The sequence below is a fragment of the Bos mutus genome, chromosome 9 (genome assembly GCF_027580195.1).
Source record: "Bos mutus isolate GX-2022 chromosome 9, NWIPB_WYAK_1.1, whole genome shotgun sequence".
NCBI classification, from domain to species: Eukaryota; Metazoa; Chordata; class Mammalia; order Artiodactyla; family Bovidae; genus Bos; species Bos mutus.
Genome location: NC_091625.1, coordinates 103,839,793 through 103,860,452, shown reverse-complemented (window position 1 = coordinate 103,860,452; position 20,660 = coordinate 103,839,793). Strand labels below are relative to the sequence as shown.

At 42.4% G+C, this 20,660-nt stretch overlaps 1 protein-coding gene across 1 annotated transcript; it reads left to right on the top strand.

Moving 5' to 3' along the window:
* Positions 1–840: 840 nt before the first annotated feature.
* Positions 841–19,162, top strand: PSMB1 (proteasome 20S subunit beta 1). The gene is made up of 7 exons (XM_070376465.1): positions 841–847; positions 1,387–1,597; positions 4,393–4,500; positions 8,371–8,452; positions 12,218–12,347; positions 18,104–18,210; positions 18,875–19,162. The coding sequence occupies exons 1-7, from the start codon at positions 841–843 to the stop codon at positions 19,058–19,060; spliced, it is 831 nt and encodes a 276-aa protein (XP_070232566.1). The 3' UTR covers positions 19,061–19,162.
* The last annotated feature ends 1,498 nt before the right edge of the window (positions 19,163–20,660 follow it).

Here is a 20,660-nt window from a genome sequence, read left to right as displayed (position 1 = left end):
TCTTGAGAGTCCCTTGGACAGCAAGGAGATAAAACCAGACAATCCTAAAGGAAATCAACCATAAATATTAATTGGAAAGACTGAAGCTGAAGCTCCAATACTTTGGCCACTTGATGCAAAGAGCTGATTCATTAGAAAAGACCCTGATGCTGGGAAAGAATGAGGGCAGGAGGAGAAGGAAGGGGGCGGCAACCGAAGATGGGATGGTTGGATGTGATCAACACAATGGACATGGGTTTGAGCAAATTCTGGGAGATAGTGAAGGACAGGGAAACCTATCGGGCTGCAGTTTATGGGGTTGCAAAGAGTTGGACACGACTTAGCAACTGAACAACAGCTACAAAGGGTTCCCTTGGTGGCTCATTGGTAAAGAATCTGCCGACCAATACAAGAGACACAGGAGATGGCTGTTCGATCCCTGGGTGAGGAAGATCCCTTGGAAGAGGAAATGTCAATCTACTCCAGTATTCTTGCGTGTAAATACCCCATGGACAGAGGAGCCTGGTGGGCTATAGTCCATGTGGTCGCAGAGAGTCGGACACGCCTGATCGACTGAGCAGGCAAGCATTAAATCAAGTAAAGAAACCCAGTATTGCTAGCACTACAACCTCCAACCCATCCCTAGCCAAGCAGGACCTTTCCCTCTAGCCAAAGTCAGTTAATTTTCTTGCTTTGGCACATCCCTCAGTTGCTTTATCCATTCTGCAGTTTATGGACATTTAGCTCATTTCCAGTTTGGGGCCATTAAGAACATTTTTATGAATATTCTTGCATGTCTTCTGGCCAGGGTACATACCTCGGCATGAAACTGCTGGGTCATGATGTGTGTGTATTTCAACCATGTCAAGTAATGCCAGTCCCTTTTCGAAAAACGGCTGTACTAATTTACACTCCGGAGAAGGCAATGGCAGCCCACTCCAGTACTCTTGCCTGGAAAATCCCACGGACAGAGGAGCCTGGTAGGCTGCAGTCCATGGGGTCGCTAAGAGTCGGACACGACTGAGGTACTTCACTTTCACTTTTCTCATTCGTGCATTGGAGAAGGAAATGGCAACCCACTCTAGTGTTCTTGCCTGGAGAATCCCAGAGACGGGGAGCCTGGTGCGCTGCCGTTTATGGGGTCGCACAGAGTTGGACACGACTGAAGCGACTTAGCAGCAGTAGCAATTTACACTCCAAGAGAGTCTTCGAGTTTCCGTTGCTCCATAGTTTTTCCAATGTCTTTGTAAACTCAGACTTTAAAATTTCTATCCATCACGAGTGATTTCGAATGTTTGCCTGGAAAAGAAAGCCTGTACCTCACTGCCAGGTCTCTACGAGGAACCGGCAATGGCTACCGACTGGAAGGCGACGGCTCTGGCCTCCAGGAGCAACGACTGGCGTGAGATAGAGCGGCCGGAGGCAGCGCCGCGGAAACCGGAAGCGGCACAATTTCCGGTCGAGGCAGCCATCTTGCCGTGAGACAGCAGGAGCGGAGCCACGGAATCTTGTCCTCCGTTGCTGCGTACTCAGGCGCCGGCCGAGACCTGGCCATGGAACCTCACAGCTCCGTGGGCCCTTTGCAGCTGCGCTTTTCGCCCTACGCTTTCAACGGAGGGTAAAGCCCGCAGAGCCGCCGCCTTCTCTTTCTTCCTCCATATCCCTGCTTAAGCCTGTGTGCCCGGCGCTGCCCCTCCAGTCTCAGGCCTCCCTCCGAGGTTGCTCGGCTAGGTCTTGTTCTTCAGGGCTTCACGTTATAGGCCGGTTACTGGATCTCGATGTGGACGGCCAGCTTTACGTAGACAGCAGATAGAAATTGACACCTGACCTCCGCTCTGGAAGAGCTTTAAAAATGGACCTAACGTTTCCTGTCTGTCTGAACGTGTTTCTCGAGCCAGCAGGCACGGGGCAGGTTGAGCATCTGATTTTAAAGTTGATGGTTGATTGGCCATGTGATTAGATGTAGTTGTCTAGCTAAAAGATCTAATCAAATCACCATTTTGAGTTGTTTTAAATAGCAGGTAGGATTACTTGCGCAGACTTAGTTTCATTGATCAGTGTTTATTTTTAAGGGTTGGCATAAGTTCAGGGAAAAAATACTCAGAAGGGGGGCCTTTGAATATGTGATTCTTGCATGTTTTATGTTTTTCTTTTTTTTTTTTTTAACTTACCAGCTTTGTCTTAATACTTTTCCTTGATAGCGCACTAAAAGAACTAGGGTTGTGGAAAGACACTCTCTTTAGGACTCCTAACTGCGAAGAGCTGTGTATTTAAGCATCGTTTATAGTTTGCGGGCCAAATTTTGTACTTTGAAACGTACACACCCAATTTATTAATCTGGTAATCTTTAAGGACCATCCAGTGACCAGATTAATTACTCAGGTCCTTATGGGTTTGAAATTTTAGTGTAGATTTTCAGGGTATTTGCAAAGAGATTGGAAGTCTGTGATTTTAGCCTTGTCTCACACTAAAGAGGAGTGTGGTCTTTGGTACCTACCTCTCAGCTTCTTGAACCCAGATTTCCTTATCTTCCTTAACTAGTCATAGTTTGAGAGAAGAATCAAGAGAAGCATTTTGTAGATTGAAAGCAGGTATCTTTTTTATCCTCATGATGACTGACTGTTAGATGATATATACCTCAGTTTTACAAATGAACTTGGGCTCTTAGAAGTTAAATTTTGTTAGTCATAGCGCTGGTGTGAAGTTGAACCCCAGGACTTGAATCCGTATCTGTGTTGCTATGAAGTTTATGAATGCTTTTATCATTGCACTTTTAAATATTTCCTGTGACAACTAATGAAGTGGTGGGATCACAAAATGAGTTATTAGACCTATTTCATGAGACAGTTGCAGATTCTGCTTGAGACTTGTAAGGTATTCAGTGTTTACCTTCTAACCTTTGTAATCCAATTACTGCTCTAAAGTTAGTGCTTATGGCTTTCTGATATTAAATTACCTTTTCTTAATCTGTGTTCTTTTCCTTTAACATTTATTGCTGGCTCTTGGGCAGCCTTTGCTTCTACAAAATAAGACTTAGTCCTGTGTCTTTCTAGTCTGACTGAATGTGGTTAAACTCCCAAGTGATTAGCCTGTGCATTTGTCACTGAGTACTTTAAGATTATGCAGTTTAACTCAGTCAACCTTTAACACAGGAACTGCTAATATCAACTTGATAATTTGTCCAAGGTCACAGAGCTGTTATGGCATGGACAGGTTTCGGGTAACTTCAGAGTCCAAGTTCTCGGTGATCATACTTACGCCAGGGGGATCATAGCTAACACTTAACTGGAGGACCAGTTATGTTTCAGGCACAGGAATAAGGCTTAACAATTTAGTCCGTTTAATGCTTGTAACACCCAAATAAAGTAGCTACTGTTGTCATCCCTGATACGTGTTTGAGGACATTGAGGCCTTGAGAAGTTAAGCAGTTGACTATCTCGTATCTTCTAAGCAAGAGAACCAGACTTTGAACCCACACAGTCTGCTTTTAGAGCTCATCCTCTCCGCCTCCACTGAACAGAGCCACAGAGGGAAAAGGTTGTTCTTTGTTGGTCCATTTTCCAAAAGATGCTTGGGTGTCTCCTGAGAGCAAGACAATTTTATAAGGACTTGGATATAAAGAAATTAAAACCATTAAGCCCCGGGACTCCCCTTGTGGTCCAGTGGTTAAGACTGCCCTTGCAAAGCATGAGACACAGGTTTGATCCCTGATGGGGAAACAGATTTCACATGCTGTGTGGCGTGATCAAAAAATAAAAAATGATAAAACCACATTAAGCCCTTCTTTCTTGAGCTCAGATATCTTGTGTTGTATCCCTGTCTACACCTCCCCCAGCAGGCAAGGCCATGGCCTTTGGCCATTTTATAGTATCAGTAATTGTTTAATGATACATATTAATCAATAATGTTTAATTTTTTGATGATGGTGATAATTTAGTGATGTTTGTGCTTAGTCGTTCAGTTGTGTCCAACTCTTTAGCAATCCCTTAGACTGTAGCCCATCAGGCTCTAACCATGGGGATTCTCCAGGCAAGAATACTGGACTGGGTTGCCATGCCCTCCAGGGGATCTTCCCAACCCAGAGATGGAACCTAGGTCTCCCGCATTGCAGGCAGATTCTTTACCAGTTGAGCCACAAGGGAAGCCAGATGTTTCTGTAGTCTTCTGCTAAGGAACCTTTGGTCTGATTTGACTTGTGTTTTTAAGGAAATTCTTAAATTTTTTTTTTCCCCAGATGACTTGTAGCCAGGGATCCTTTCCCCTGATCGTTTCCTCTTCCACCTGAATCCTGCACTTGATTATATCTAGTAGATTTTATCTCAGTATGTGCTGTGGAGCATTCTCATACTGGGAAAGGTGTTATTAATGTCCAGAAGAATTTATTAATTTTGTTTTTCCTTCTTTCCCCCTCAGTACTGTATTGGCAATTGCTGGAGAAGATTTTTCAATTGTTGCTTCTGACACTAGATTAAGTGAAGGGTTTTCAATTCACACACGGGACAGCCCCAAATGTTACAAATTGTAAGTAAATATTTCTAAGGACATGTTTTCAGTACCTTGTGATGATTTAATGCTGCGAGAGATTCAGGTTTTAAATGATGTGTTTCATGAATTTTTAGATTGCCTGTTTGGAGCTTAGCTTGTATTTTTGTTAGAAAATTATTTTCTAATAATTCAGTATGTAGTCTTCATAATATTTGTCATATTTAGGTACCAACAGTGTTTTTGGTAACTTAAATATTCTTTACTCAGCATCTTATAAAAAATATCAAATATACAACAAAGGTAGGATAATTCTGTAGTCAGTGCTCATATACTATCATTTAGGTCTTATCAGCATTGTTACTACTTTATCATATGTACTTTGGATTCTTTTTTAATCTGCACCTTTAAAAAAAAACCTAAAACATTCAATTTACCCATATCTTAAGCAGTTATATCCATGGCTCACAGTTTTAATGGGTGGCTATGTTTTTTCTAAAACATAAGAAAATAAAGTCATGTGTACTGGGGTGGGGGGAATCTGCATAAATTACTAACTAAATGTACCTTACATGTTAACAGCGGTTTGTATTTAACATTTTTGGACACAGTTGGAAATGGTGGTTACTCTTAGGTTACTACACAGACACTTCTTAATCCTGAATTCTGTCAGGAGTGGGCTGATGAGGCTCACGTCCTTTGGGTGGGCCTTGTGCTGCAGGGCGTGGCCCAGCCTACACCGCAGCCTAAAGAACAGTAAGCTTGTCTTCATCTTCCCAGTTCCCTTTCTGTCCACGTCCATCTTTTGATACCCTTTTCTCTTCTCTGATTTGTAGCATGGTGGTGAGTTAGTTGTTAAGTCGTGTCTGACTCTTGTGACCCCATGGACTGTAGCCTACCTGGCTCCTCTGTCGGTGGGATTCTCCAGGCAAGAATACTGGAGTGGGTTGCCATTTCCTTCTCCAGGGGGGTCTTCCTGACCCAGGAATCAAACGCAGGTTTCCTGCAGGATTTACCTACTGAGCTATCAAGGAAGCCCTTGTAGCATACCCATGCAACAATTTTTGTCTTTTAAGATGTAACTTTTATAAAGTGAAAGTAGTAAATATCATGAATAAAACTTAAATAATGCTATAGATACTGTCCTTGTACGAGATTCTGCTCATCTTTGTAACGTTCTGTTTTAGCTTGTATGCCTCCTGAGTGAATACTCTCTTTTTTTTTTTTTTAATGAAATACTTCAGGTATATATAGAGAGAACAGTGTTACTTCTGTGTTGCTGTCATGCATTACAGGCACTGGGTCACACATGAATTGCTTGCATGCTCCTGATCCCATGCCCTTTGGGGCTGACCTAGAGTCTAACCTATCTCTTCCCCCACTTGTTTGAAACTTATATTTACTCTTTATTCTTTGCAGAAAAACTCTTCTTCATTTAGGTACCTGGATATTTGGCAAAAGCATTCTGAAGCTCAGATTTTGTCTTACCTTCCTGATACTATCAGCCATTCTTGGTAGTACAGGCAGTGAAGCCTTAAGGTATATTGGGGTTTGGCTCAGAGCAGTGAGGTTGGTTATAGAGAGATCAGGAAATGCTGGTGATGACCCTAGAAGTGTCAGTGGTCTCCCCAGCTGGACAAGTATGTTTTATTTCTGAAAGAAAGGGCCTCTGCTGATCATTTCTTGATGAGATGGGTTTAGGTTTCCTTATAAGTATCAAGACTTAGGAATTAACTTTTGAGGCGTCAGTTCAGTTTAGTTGCTCAGTTGTGTCCAACTCTTTGCGACCCCATGGACTGCAACATGTCAGGTCTCTCTGTCCATCACCAACTCCCAGAGCTTGCCCAAACTAATGTCCATTGAGTCGGTGATGCCATCCAACCATCTCATCTTGTCGTCCCCTTCTCTTCCTGCCTTCAGTCTTTCCCAGCATCAGGATATTTTTCACTGAGTCAGTTCTTCTTCACATCAGGTGGCCAAAGTAATGGAGCTTCAGCTTCAGCATCAGTCCTTCCAGTGAATATTCAGGACTGATTTTCTTTAGGACTGACTGGTTGGATCTCCTTGCAGTCCAAGGGACTCTCAGAGTCTTATCCAACACCACAGTTCAAAAGTATCAGTTCTTTGGCGTTCAGCTTTCTTTACAGTCCAACTCACATCTGTACGTGACTACTGGAAAAACCATAGCTTTGACTAGACGGACCTTTGTTGGCAAAGATACACAAAAATTTTATTAAGTACTCTCTGGTGGGCATTTGGGTTGTATTTTGTTTTGGAGAGTCATTAAAATAATATGTATACTTACACGTGAACCTAGAGCTTATCTTTGCAAACTTGCATGAGTATATTTGTAGCAGTGGAATTTTTGAGTGAAAGTAATGTGCATTTAAGTTTTTAGTAGATGCTGTCAAACAACCTTTCTAAAGAGCTGGATCGGTGTACACTCCTTCCCAGTTTCTGAGAGTACCTGATTTTCACAACCTCACTAGCATTAAGCATTATTATTCTACTAGGCTGAAATGGTCTCTTTTTAAGATTTTAATTTATGAGTGGCATGGAGACTCTTTTATATGTTTATGGTGACTTGTGTTTCTTTTTATATGACTTTCATATAATTTAGGGGCTTCCCTAGTGGCTCAAATGCAACCCACTCCAGTATTCTTGCCTGGCAAATCCCATGGACAGAGGAGCCTGGTGGGCTGCAGTCCATGGGGTCGCTAGGAGTCAGACACGACTGAGCAACTTCACTTTCACTTTTTACTTTCATGCACTGGAGAAGGAAATGGCAACCCACTCCAGTGTTCTTGCCTGGAGAATCCCAGAGACGGTGGGCTGCCGTCTCTGGGGTCACACAGAGTCGGACACAACTGAAGTGATTTAGCAGCAGCAGCAGCTAGAGGCTCAGACAGTAAAGAATCTTCAGGAGACTGGGTTTGATCCCAGGATCAGGAAGATCCTCTGGAGAAGGGAATGGCCACCCACTCTAGTATTCTTGCCCGGAGAATTCTATGGACAGAGGAGCCTGGTGGGCGACAGTCTGTGGGTTCAAAAAGAATTGAACACAACTGAGCACTGAAAGTTTCACTTTGGTGTAACTCATCTACCTTCCCATCACAGGGTGTCTTTTGTGTTGAGGTAGAATTGGCATTTGGGGGCTTCCCAGGTGGTGCAGCGGTAAAGAACACACTTGCCAGTGCAGGAGGTGCAAGAGATGCAGGTTTGATCCCTGGGTCAGGAAAATCCCCTACAGTAGGAAATGGCAACCTGCTTCAGTATTCTTGCTTGGAAAATTTCGTGGACCGAGGAACCTGGCAGGCTACAGTCCGTGGGGTTGCAAAGAGTTGGACATGACTAAGCAACTGAGCACATGCATACATAATCGACATATAACATTTTAATACTTTCAGGTATATAGCATAATGATCCCATATTTGTGTATATTGCAGAATGATCACAATTAGTCTGGTTAATATCTGTCACCACACAAGTTATAACATTTTTTTTCTTGTGATGAGAACTTACAGGCTCTACTCTCAGCAACTGAAATATACAGTATGATGTTATTAACTATGCACATTATCCCCAAAAGCTATTATGCTATTAATGCATTTCGTATTTTTAGGAACTGTTTGTAGAATAAGGAAATTAAAAGTAGACTTTGGTCGTGTATATATGTTTTTTTAATTCATCATATTTTTATAGAAGTTTTCATTTTTTATGCAGTCAAATCTATGAAACTTTCTGTGTGGGCATTGGGTTGTATTATATGTAAATTGGCTGCTCTCAACCTAACCTTATTTAAAAAATTCAATCATATTTGAGTTTTAAATTTAAAATTAATCAAGACATGTTTTGCCTTACTGTTAAACCAACTGTTTCCTGAAATGTGGTGTGTTTTTTTTTTAACAGAACAGACAAAACAGTCATTGGATGTAGCGGTTTTCATGGAGATTGTCTTACCCTGACCAAAATTATTGAAGCAAGACTAAAGGTAGATGCTTTTGTACATGTTTACACTGTTGAAAGCTAATAACAAAAGTTCTTTAGATTATTTTAAGCATACATACCCTGGGTTCGGAAGATCCCCTGGAGAAGGAAATGGCAACCCACTCCCGTATCCTTGCCTGGAAAATCTCATGACAGTTTAGCCTGGTGGGCTGCAGCCCATGGGGTCGCAGAGAGTCAGGCACGACTGAGCGACTAATACTAATACTAAGCATCCACCATGGCTACTGCTAGCTGGAGAAGAACTGGTTTAGCAGGTGAAACTTTAACCCGCACTACAAATGACACGCTCTTGTTAATGCAGCCGTCATCAGAGGAGCGTAACGTAAATGACGGCAAGTTCCTTTCTGGTAAAATACACGTACAATATGAAGCGAAGGATTATCTCTCCTTTTTAAGGTAGACTGGAAGGGGTTTCTTCTGAAGATAGTTTTCTCAGAAATGAAACAGATCAGTTTCTGCAGAGGAGGCGGGCTTTTAGACCAGAGCTTGGTGTGAAACACCATTAGCCAACACATCACGCTCTCCTGACAGCATGTGCTCTTAGCATGAGCAGAAGGACAAGCCAGCTGTTTGGACTAGAGGCACAGTCATTCTCAGCTGACCCCACCAGTCTTTAGTTGACAGCCAGCTGAGGAAGGAGATCTGACACAAGGTGGGTGGGAGTGGAAGAGAGCGGGTGGGGTGAGGGAGGAGGAAGAGAATAAGATAACTGACCTGCAGTGCAGTCTTAGAGGGGCTGACGCTGCCCCACCTGCGTGTCTCTGGCAGCAGGGGTGTTGAAGCAAGGGAGCTGACTTGACAGAAGCAGAGGCAGGTCTAGATGTTGATTCTGCCCTGTGTGTATTAGCAGCGTTTGCTTCAGATCATTTCAGGGAAAATAGGATAGGAGTAATTTGGGCTGCACTCATATAGATTTTTTAGTAACGACTCTCTTCTTAGTTCGTAAAGTACAGGCTTAGGGTAGGATTCTCAGTCACCGTATGTCAATACTCAGAAGTGTAGCTCTGTTTCTTAGTTATATAGCTTGGTGACGTTTTTAAATTCCTATTGATCATATTTACAGTATCAGTGTTATATCTTCTTAGTTTTAATATTTAATTTTCTAGGCTATATATTGTAATATTTAGTATAGTAGTTGGTAAGTTTAGCTGGTACATGAAAAGGTTAGCAGGGTTGATGTTCTGTTTTGCCTGCTTGTGGATAGCCCTTAAGATTACGAGTAAGGTTACTGGAGTCATGTAATGAATTTAACTGACACTTACCTTTTTAAATGTGTAGGAATGATTTCATTGAGTATTTACCAGTTGTTAACATTTGTTTAAAATCTATTGATTTTGAAAGCTGTAGTGACATATATTGACATTTATATGATTCCTAATGCATAGTTTGTAAAAGGCATTTAGAGGACAAAAATAAACCTGACATGGAAAGTAGTGTTTTGTTAATAAAATTGCAAAAAGGTACAGTGAGTTCAACTCAGTGCACAGTACTTGCAAATTCTTTCACATATTGTTATGTAAATGGTGAGGTGAATAAATATTGGCGCTTGGTTTTGAAGTGAAATGAAGAATTTTCTTTATAATCTTGTCATTGTTAGATTTTATAGCAGTTCTTAGGTTTCTCTTTAGAGATATTGGCTGTGGCTGACAAATCGGTTAACTTACATTTACTTTATTGGATAATTTAGAATTGTCAGGACGTAGTAAATCTTGGATCAGAAATCACCGTGTCAGGTGCCGTTTTGGATACTCCGTTCTTCATGGTAGATGCTCTAAGGATTAAGACCCTGCCCTCTGCTGGGTTCATACAAAGTAGAGCTGCCCCCGTCTCTCACAGATACCCTCTCTGAAAAGAGAGAGGCTTGTCTGAGTCTAATCAGGAGTCAGCCATTTGGTTTCTGTGGCAACTGTTTAATCTGCCCTAAACCAGGACTGGAAAAGGTCAGTTTTCTTTCCAATCCCAAAGAAAGGCAATGCCAAAGAATGCTCAAACTACCGCACAATTGCACTCATCTCACACGCTAGTAAAGTCATGCTCAAAATTCTCCAAGCCAGGCTTCAGTGATATGTGAACGGTAAACTTCCAGATGTTCAAGCTGATTTTAGAAAAGGCAGAGGAACCAGAGATCAAATTGCCAACATCTACATGATCATCGAAAAAGCAAGAGAGTTCCAGAAAAGCATCTATTTCTGCTTTATTGACTATGCCAAAGCCTTTGACTGTGTGGATAGCAATAAACGGTGGAAAAATCTGAAGGAGATGGGAATACCAGACCACCTGACCTGCCTCTTGAGAAACCTGTATGCAGGTCAGGAAGTAACAGTTAGAACTGGACATGGAACAACAGACTGGTTCCAAATTGGAAAAGGAGTACGTCAAGGCTGTATATTGTCACCCTGCTTATTTAACTTATATGCAGAGTACATCATAAGAAACGCTGGGCTGGAAGAAGCACAAGCTGGAGTCAAGATTGCTGGGAGAAATATCAATAACCTCAGATACGCAGATGACACCACCCTTATGGCAGAAAGTGAAGAACTAAACAGCCTCTTGATGAAAGTGAAAGAGGAGAGTGAAAAAGTTGGCTTAAAGCTCAATATTCAGAAAACTAAGATCATGGCATCCAATCCCATCACTTCATGGCAGATAGATGGGGAAATAGTGGCTGACTTATTTTTTTGAACTCCAAAATCACTGCAGATGGTGATTGCAGCCATTAAATTAAAAGACGCTTACTCCTTGGAAGGAAAGTTATGACCAACCTAGACAGCATATTAAAAAGCAGAGACATTACTTTGTCAACAAAGATCTGTCTAGTCAAGGCTATGGTTTTTCCAATAGTCGTGTGGATGTGAGAGTTGGACTATAAAGAAAGGTGAGCACCGAAGGATTGATGCTTTTGAACTGTGGTATTGGAGAAGACTCTTGAGAGTCCCTTCGACTGCAAGGAGATCCAACCAGTCTATCCTAAAGATCAGTCCTAGGTGTTCATTGGAAGGACTGATGTTGAAGCTGAAACTCCAATACTTTGGCCACCTGATGCAAAGAGCTGACTCATTTGAAAAGACCTTCATGCTGGGAAAGATTGAGGGCAGGAGGAAAAGGGGACAACAGAGGATGAGATGGTTGCATGGCATCACCGACTCAGTGAACATGGGTTTGGGTGGATTCCGGGAATTGGTGATGGACAGGGAGGCCTGGCGTGCTGCAGTTTATGGGGTTACAAAGAGTCGGACACAACTGAGCGACTGGACTGAACTGTGCAAAAACAGACACTAACAATATCTCATGAATGAACAAGACTGTGTTCCCGTGAAACTTGACTGAAACAAGTGGTGGGCTGGATTTGGCCCATGGGCTTTATTTTCCTGACCACTATCAGTTTGCAGAGTGGAGAGCTGAGTTTGGAATATCCTCTCCAGGTTGCCTCATGTGATCTGTCTGTGTGTATTTGCTCTTGAGTTAAGAGGGCCTGAGATGAGGCTGGCATGGAAAGGAGCCTCCAAACTGGAGAGCTGAGGGCAACTTGGCGTTCTCTCCCTGAGGAATGTCTGTAGCCCCCACAACGATAGGACATAATAAAATACTATTTTGTTTTGTATTACTGTGGTGTTTAATCATGAAAGGAACAGGCGTCCTTTCCCATTTCACCAGGAAATGCTTTCATTCTTTTCCATTTGCTGTTCATTGTTCTAGTCTTTAGTATATTCTGCCTCTACATGCCTGTTGGTTTTGTTAATAATTGCAGATGTACAAGCATTCCAACAATAAGGCCATGACCACTGGGGCAGTCGCTGCGATGCTGTCCACAATCCTGTACTCCAGGCGCTTCTTCCCCTACTATGTGTACAACATCATCGGGGGGCTTGATGAAGAAGGTAGGGTGTTCCCTTTGTGGGTGATGGAGTGGGTAGCGTTTCTTACGTGTGTTTCCATCCAGAGCTGATAAAATCTGGATACCATCTTGCCCAGCAACTTTATTTTCTCGTAATTAAGGCAGTGAAGAAATGGAAGCTAAAAGGAAAGTAAAGGATTATCCAGCGAGACACAGCAAGTCGTGTGTTAAATAAATGTTGGGCATTCGGTTCTTTTACAGGTATTTTCTCAAGACCTTGCATGAGTTCAGTAGTAGATATTTAGCATTTTAATCTCAGAAAGAAACTTGGAGAAGCTTGACCTAAATATAATTTTAAGAAATGACACTTCAGTAACAAGCATATTTGATTTCAAAACGTTGTTTTGAAAGTAATTTGTAAAAGAAATGCTTTTCCACCAGTGTTCTTGGATCATTTTTGAAACACCTCTTTAAATTTCTGTCAAAGTTGGACCAGGAGGGCCAGGGAAAATCAGCGTTGTTACTTGCCATTTTCATGCTCATTTTGATATAAAGCTGTGTTACCCAGAAAAGGCAACAGTGTTTTTCACCAGATCTGATTTGAGTGAACTTTTAGTTGCTTCTAAAAATCAAATACAGTCTCCCAGGACAGATCTGTGTCCTGGGAGTAGTTTAGAGTAGTCCATTGTGAAAAGGGCTTTCCTGGTGGCTCAGATGGTAAAGAATCCGCCTACTATGTGGGAGACCTAGATTCGATCCCTGGGTTGGGAAGCTCCCCTGGAGGAGGGCATGGCAACCCACTCCAGTGTTCTTGCCTGGAGAGTCCCATGGACAGAGGAGCCTGGTGGGCCACAGTCCACAGGGTTGCAAAGAGTCAGACACGACTGAAAGACTAAGCACAAGCACAGAGATTGTGAAAAGAAGGGACAGAAATGTCTGTGGAGAGTATGGTTGAAATATCTATGTCTTTCTTTTTATAAAAAAATTTTATTTGTATTTGGCTGTGCCAGGCCCTTTTTGCTGTGCAGGCTTTTCTGTAGTTGCAGTGAGTGGAGCCTGCTCTGCGCTGTGGTGCACAGGCTTCTCATCGCAGTGGGTTCTCTTATTGCGGAGCGCCGGCTCTAGGGTGTGCAGGCTTCGGGAGTTGCGGCTCCCAGGCTCTGAAGCACAGGCTCAGTAGCTTTGGGCACATGAGCTTAGTTACTCTGGGATGTGTGGAATCTTCCCGGATCAGGGGTTGAACCCATGCGTTGGCAGGCGGATTCTTTACCATTGAGCCACCAGGGAAACCCAAGTCTGTCTTTCCTAGAGGGAAGGTTTCTGGGTCAGAAGGAGTCAGGTTCTTTTCATCTTCTCTCTCTAGTTTTTACTCCTGTCCATTCCCGTTCACAGGTGTTTTTCTTTGTTCTCCCTTTCTCTCTCAACCCCACCCCTTATGTGACGTAGGAGAGTGTTAGGATCACTTTAGGTTGACACAGCGTTTTTAGGCTTTCATACGTAAAAACAGAGAAAATATAAAGCATAGAAATGGTGAATAGAAATTAGTTACCCTTAACCTGAGTGATTCTAGCCGCAGGTTAGCTTGCCTAACACCCAGCATGCTTCTGGTGCCTTTTTTTTTTTTTTTTTTGACTGATTTTTAGTCAAAGGATAATTGCTTTACAGCATTGCATTGGTTTCTACCAAACATCAACATTTACCCATTACCCTCCCATTTGAACATCCCTCCCACCCTTCTAGGCTGTTGCTGAGCCTGGGTTTGAGTTCCCTGCGTCATACAGCAAATTCCCATTAGCTGTCTATTTTACATATGGTAATGTGTGTTTCTGTTACTCTCCCTGAACATGCACGATCTCCTCTGGAGCCTTTTTTAACTTCAGTTATGTCTGACTTGAATGTCAGGCTAATAAATTCAGATTTTACCAACATGAATAATAGCTGCTATTGAATTTCAGCAGGCCAGACAGTGTCTTGGAGGTTTTCAGTGTCACTGATTTGAGAAACCTCGTGTATACTGACTGGCAGAGCTCAGGTTTGGATCTGTTTGACTTCAGAGCCCTAGGCTTTGATTTCCACGTGCCAACATTCTAGCTTGCTTTGGTGGTATTCTCAGGCTTTTCTAACCTTTTTCTTTCTCCTAGTCTTGTCTGGTTTAATTTGATCTTTATTCCTAAGAGGAGTTTCTATGTGTAGTGAAATAGTCCTTTGCCTTCTTTTCCTGTTTCCCAGGACAGTCTTGAGCGCTTTCACTCCCATCCTTTCCTCTTTCTTGGTTTATTTCCTTGTTTAGTGGAGTGCGTTGCTAGAGAAATTTCTGAAGAAAGGTATCAGGAGACCTTTTTGAGTCTCTGCTTTTAGAGTCTTTTCTCCATCCTACTGTTTTTTGCTATTAGGGTTAGGGTTGTCTAGCTGTTGGGGGTTTTTTTTGTTCTGCTCTGAAGATTTTCTCAACTTCAGTGCCTCATTCTTCACTGAACTCTCTCTGTTTCCTCCATCACTAATTTCCAAGAGCTTTTTCTTACTTTCTAGCTCCTTTATTTTTTTTGAGTATGCTGTTACTGCTAGATTTTGGGGGTACTTCCTTTGAAAGGTTCTCTGCATTTTATCAGATTGCTTTTTTGGTCTTGTTTATTTTGGCTGTGGTCTTCTATGTTGGAGGCTTCCTTCAAATTTCTTTTGATTTTGGCTGTCCATTTGTAATGAAGAGTGATAATCAAAATTTGGTCATAAAAGCATTTGGTGGAGTGGCTCATCAGCTCTCCATTTAACACTTCTGTTCTTGAATTTACTCTGTCTGTGCCTAAGCCTTGTGCTCCCAAGTCCAGAGCCTCTGTTGAGTCTTGAGATTGTTTCCTGTCTTTTGTGTTGGAGGTGGGCTGTGTTCCTGATGGAGACCCTCAGGACGCTGGGCGACAGCTGACTGAGCACAGCCGGCAGCTGCTGCTTGACTTCTGCGCCTTCACTTCTCCAGTTGCGATCATGACCCCTTTAAAAGAATCTTCCCCCAAGTTAACGAAGACTTTGGTTTTTCTATAATGAAAACAATAATGCTTATAGAAGTAGTCAAATAGTATTGGAAGATACAAAGATAAAAGTGGGAATCCCCAAAGCCTGCGCCTAGAGGTAATCACTGTTAAACGTCTTGGTATGCATGTATGCCTGTGCACTGTGTGCGTAGGCTGCAGTTCGCATGTTTCTCCTTGACTGTACCGTGGATGTATTATCATGGAGTAGATTTGTGCTGGTGGATAAAGACGTGGGTGATGATTTTATGGCCAACCCGTGGGGTAGAGCTGCATCAGAATTTCCCCGCTAATCCTCTGAGAGTCATTTACATTGTTTCCAGTTTCCTTAATAGAAACAATATTATGCCTCCCCGTACCTGAACTTTTGTGTACTTCTCCTATTCTTATCTCCCTGGAAAATATTCTTGGAAGTTGAGTTTCTAGGTCAGAGAATATCTGTGTTTTCCGTTCTGCTGATACCACATGCTTGCCCATCAGAAAGGGTCCTGCACTCACCAGCAGCGGTGAGAGTACCATTTTTATCTTTTGTTTTGGGGTTTTGTTGTTTTGCTTTGACGTTCTAACCAGTATCAGAATTCTAACACATTTTGAAGGCCTTGCCTAGTAAATATGTTGTTATAATTTATACATATGCTTTTGTTTTTATTGAGTTTGGGTGTCTTCATGTTTATTGCCCTTTTCATTTCTCGTTTGGAGACTGACCCATGTGCTAGTCATTGCTTGTTCCTTTATGCACAGGTGAGTCTCTTTCTTGCTGATTTGTCACAGCTGTTTTCAGCTTACGTTACAAATGTTTCTTGCTTTTTCTAAGGGGTCTTGGAAGCCGTGGTCTTGGACATATTCTACTCTTTTCGTTTTCCTCAAAGCTGTTGTGTGTGGTTTTCTGAGGTTGGCTTCCCTTGGGTAAATCTTTTTACATATATATAATTTTATTTATGTTTATATGTAGTTTCGGCTCTGCTGGGTCCTTGCTGCTGTGTGGGCTCGTCTCTGGTTGTGGCGAGTGCAGGCTGCCCTTTGTTGCGGTGCTCAGCCTTCTCATTGCGGTGGCTTCTCTTGCGTGGAGCACAGGCCCCGGGGTACATGGGCTCCTGGGCTCTATAGCACAGGTTCAGTAGTTGTGGCCCTCGGGCCTGGTTGCTCCACAGCATATGGGATCCTCCCGGCCCAGAGGTCAAACCTGTGTCTCCTTCATTGGCAGGTGGATTCTTTACACTGAGCCACCTAGGAAGCCCCCTACCCTTGGGTAAATTTCTGGGGCCTTGTTTTACTTGTGGCCTGTTGGCCTCGTGAAAGATAACACGAGGTTTGGTTTTATCCTTTGTCTTTTTATCCTTTATCCTTTGAGTTTGTCCTTCATAGCCTTTTGCTTATGTGTCGAAGTTGGTGAGCTTGCTTGCTGCAATCTGGGTTCTTGTTCCAAGCTTACGTCTAGCAAAACACTTCTTTTCTCAGATGCTGCCTTCTTGGTGGGGTTATTAGGCTTAGGGGTATGTCTGTGTAATTCTGCAGAATTCTGCATGAATCTATTAGTTTTTAAGTCATGCTTTATAAATGACTCATGAGTTCTCACACTCAGAACACAGTTGTTTTTAAAAGTTCTCTTTAAAAATTACAGTGACACGTGTTCTTTGTAATAAAGTCAATACCAAAGCTTATAAAGTGATTCCCTTTCCTCATCTGTAATCCCACAAAGATGAATAAGTACAGTTCATTAATCTTTCTGTACATTTCTGTGTGCCTGTATAAATGTGTGTGCTGTTTACTTAATGCCTTTAAATGAAAATGAAACTGTGCCACACACACTGCAGAGCTCCTCTGTGACACGTCCTGTGGATATGTCCCAGCTTCTTCCTAGGCTGACGTTGCTGTGTGGACATAACAGTTTCTGCTAATGGATTTTAGGTTGCTTGTAAGTTTTTGCTCTTTCAGAGATAAATAAATGATCCTGTACATACTGCTTTGTGTGTTTATATAAGCATTATTTGTAGGTAAATTTTAATTCTGTAAGTGAAATTATTGCTGGATCATAGGGTATGTACTTTTATAGTTCAGTGGATTCTGACTCCAGTGGCATGACAGTTTATACTTACTTCAGGAGAGCCTGAGAACCCATTTACCTACCCCCTGACAGGTCTCTGTAACTGTCATGATAAGAATCTCTGTACTCAGATTCTGGTTTTTCTTATCCCCCAAAAAATACTAGTGTTTTATACTGCTAGTATAAGGCAAGTGATTACATTTTAGGCAAATCTAGCCTTTTACATGTGACACTTGTGTTCTTCTGGAATTTCTTCTTTATTAAATTGATTTTTTTAATGGTACTGATGGTAAAGAGTGTGCTTACCATTAATCTAAAAACACATAATAAGTTTTTTGTGCTTCTGCTTATATTTAGCACTAGGAGAAATTTTAAATGCGTTTCCTCACTGCAGCTGCACCAGTTAGTTTTCTAGGAATGTTGTGAGGAGTTTGGTGCAGAACTTAGAGCAGCTGTGACTGCTAGCACGCCTTGGGCACAGGGAGCCCCATTGCGGTAGTCGGTGACAGCAGCTTGAAGAGTATGAAGCTCCTTGTGGCAAATGCTGTTGTGGACAGGAGTGGGCAGGAGGGCCTCCAGTTGTGTTCTGAGGGGAGGGGAGGAGCAGACCGCACTTCTTAAATTTTAGCCAAGTTGATAGTCCATATTGTGTCATACTTTGATTAGGTTTATTTTACCATAATTTGGGAATGTTGTCAGGACTCACTTTTACGGAGACTTTTCTTCTCTAAGGAAAGGGAGCCGTGTACAGCTTTGACCCGGTAGGGTCCTACCAGAGAGACTCGTTCAAGGCTGGAGGCTCAGCCAGTGCCATGCTGCAGCCCCTGCTTGACAACCAGGTAAGGAGACTGCATCCAGGAGGTGATAGGTGAACCCAAAGTGCCTTCCTTTGCCTTCTCTTCGTTAGCTAGGGGAGCCGAGAAATCAAGGCTTTTGTAATTTACTGCTGAGCTCTCTTGGCTGATTGGCCTCGCCCACCTTCTTGTCTGTTCTGCTGGTTCCCCTGTGGCCACTCACTTCCATGGCTCCAGCTTCTTCCTTGTTCTCGTAACTTCGGGGTGCTTCTGTCTATAGTGGTTAGCCCATGTTTTCACTTCTCCTTTTGCCATTTTTATGTGGAGATCATGAAAATGCATTTCTCCCCAGTCTCTCCATTTCTGTCACCTCATTTTGTATTCTAACTTCCATGTATATTTTTAATTGTTCCCCTTTTCGGTTACTGCTGGCTGCATTCAGTTTCAGCACATTCTGTAACCATGCTTGGCTTTCATGTGTCTAGCCCTCTACTGTGCGCTTCTCGGGAGTGGGGACGTTGTCTTAGTGGATGCTTGTCAGGTGTCAGGTGGGTAATTCAGCCAGGTCTAGAAACATTTCACTTGGGGGACATTTTAAGTTTGTGTGATGTATTCATTTTGACTCCTGAGACCTGTGAAAGCTTTGGGGGAGACTGGACCTCCTTTGCATGATCACAAGATGCCTCATCCAAGTCTCCTGTCCCACTAGGTTGGTTTTAAGAACATGCAGAATGTGGAGCATGTCCCACTGTCCTTGGACAGGGCCATGCGGCTTGTGAAAGATGTCTTCATTTCTGCTGCTGAGAGAGATGTGTACACCGGGGATGCACTCAAGGTCTGCATCGTGACCAAGGAGGGCATCAGGGAGGAGACTGTTCCTCTGCGGAAGGACTGACTTCTGTGCGCTTGTCACCGATCAGCTCAAAACTGGCCAAGTTTGTACCTTGAAACTGTTGAAGTAACTTGTTTTATTAAAAAATAAAACCCCAAGCACTTATTTTGTTATAACTTGTCTTCTTCCAGGACAGAACTAGAACACAGAATTTCTTTTTCCTTTCATTTTCTTCATTCTTGTATTTTTTTGTCATCCAAAGCTAAGCGGACTCTTTTGGTCAGTTTATCATCTTACGATAGTCAGCCCGTCTTACAAAAAACATGTTTAGAATGTGTTTAGTCCACCTAGCTTGCCACTAGAAAGCAATGGCAACCCACTCCAGTACCCTTGCCTGGAGAATCCCATGGGAGGAGCCTGGTGGGCTGCAGTCCATGGGGTCGCTTAGAGTCAGACACGACAGCGGCTTCACCTTCACTTTTCTCTTTCATGAATTGGAGAAGGAAATGGCAACCCACTCCAGTGTTCTTGCCTGGAGAATCCCAGGGATGGGGGAGCCTAGTAGGCTGCCGTCTGTGGGGTCGCACAGAGTCGGAAAGACTGAAGTGACGCAGCAGCAGCCTAGCTTGCCTTGATGGACAGATTACCTTTAACTGTCTCGGTTTCATTGAGATGTTAGTTAATATAAGTAGAGTATGCTAAGATCTATCATCCCTGGAATGGCTGTTTTGGAGGAAAATCTTCAAGTCAACCAAAACAGAAGAAAATTGTAAAAGCAAATAGCCCTTTATATGGACTTTTGCCAGCAATCTGTAATAATTGTTATAAACAATTAAGAAATGTTAAAATTGAGAGCTAAACTTGGATAGAGCTAAAGGTTTTGCTTTAGAACTATTAAGTACATTTTAACTCTATTACATATAATGTTGGAGTAATTTTTTTGATGTTGAACAAATTATTTATTACGGTAGAGGGTGTGATTTGCTTTCTGGGCTAAGAAAAATGGAATTTTACTGTTGACTTTCCGTTAATTTAAATGATCAAAAACCCCTAGTGGATGCATATTTGAAATTTTGTTCAAGAAACACTTGTTGAATCTCATCCTCGGCAGCAGAGTGCATTGGTGCCATCTCATTCGTTTCTCTCACATCACAACTGAAAACCAGACGCTCCCATTCAAAATGTATTTGTCATCTTTATTATATCAGTTATTCAGAGAAGCAGAAGAATTAGAATATGGATTTATTATTAGTAACTGGCTCACATGGTTCTGGAGGCTGAGAAGTTCCCATTACCCATTGTCTGCAGCCTCAAGACCCAGGGGATGTGGGTATGAATTCCAGTCCAAGTCTAAAGGCATGAGACCAGGAGAATTGATGGGTGTGAGACCCTGTCCCCAAGGACAAGAGAAGACTGTGGTCCCAGCTCAACATGAAGAGAAAACTAGTGGGTGATGCCCACCCAAATTGGGGATGGCAACCTTTTACTCATCCAATTCAAATGCTAATCTCATCCAGAAACCCTCACAGACACCCAGAAATAATACTTAGCAAGATATCTGGGACTCCTGTCATCAGCCAAGTTGACATAAAATTAGCCATTAAAATTGTCAGCTATAGGTATATTTTATTTTTTGTTTCAAAGGATTTTCTGTTGATTTGAG

Bases quoted from the DNA above. Each gene is read 5' to 3' on its own strand.
- PSMB1 (XM_070376465.1), top strand. The intron at 1,598-4,392 runs GTAAAGCCCGCA...TTTCCCCCTCAG, and splicing joins CCCTACGCTTTCAACGGAGG to TACTGTATTGGCAATTGCTG. The intron at 8,453-12,217 runs GTAGATGCTTTT...TAATAATTGCAG, and splicing joins TTATTGAAGCAAGACTAAAG to ATGTACAAGCATTCCAACAA.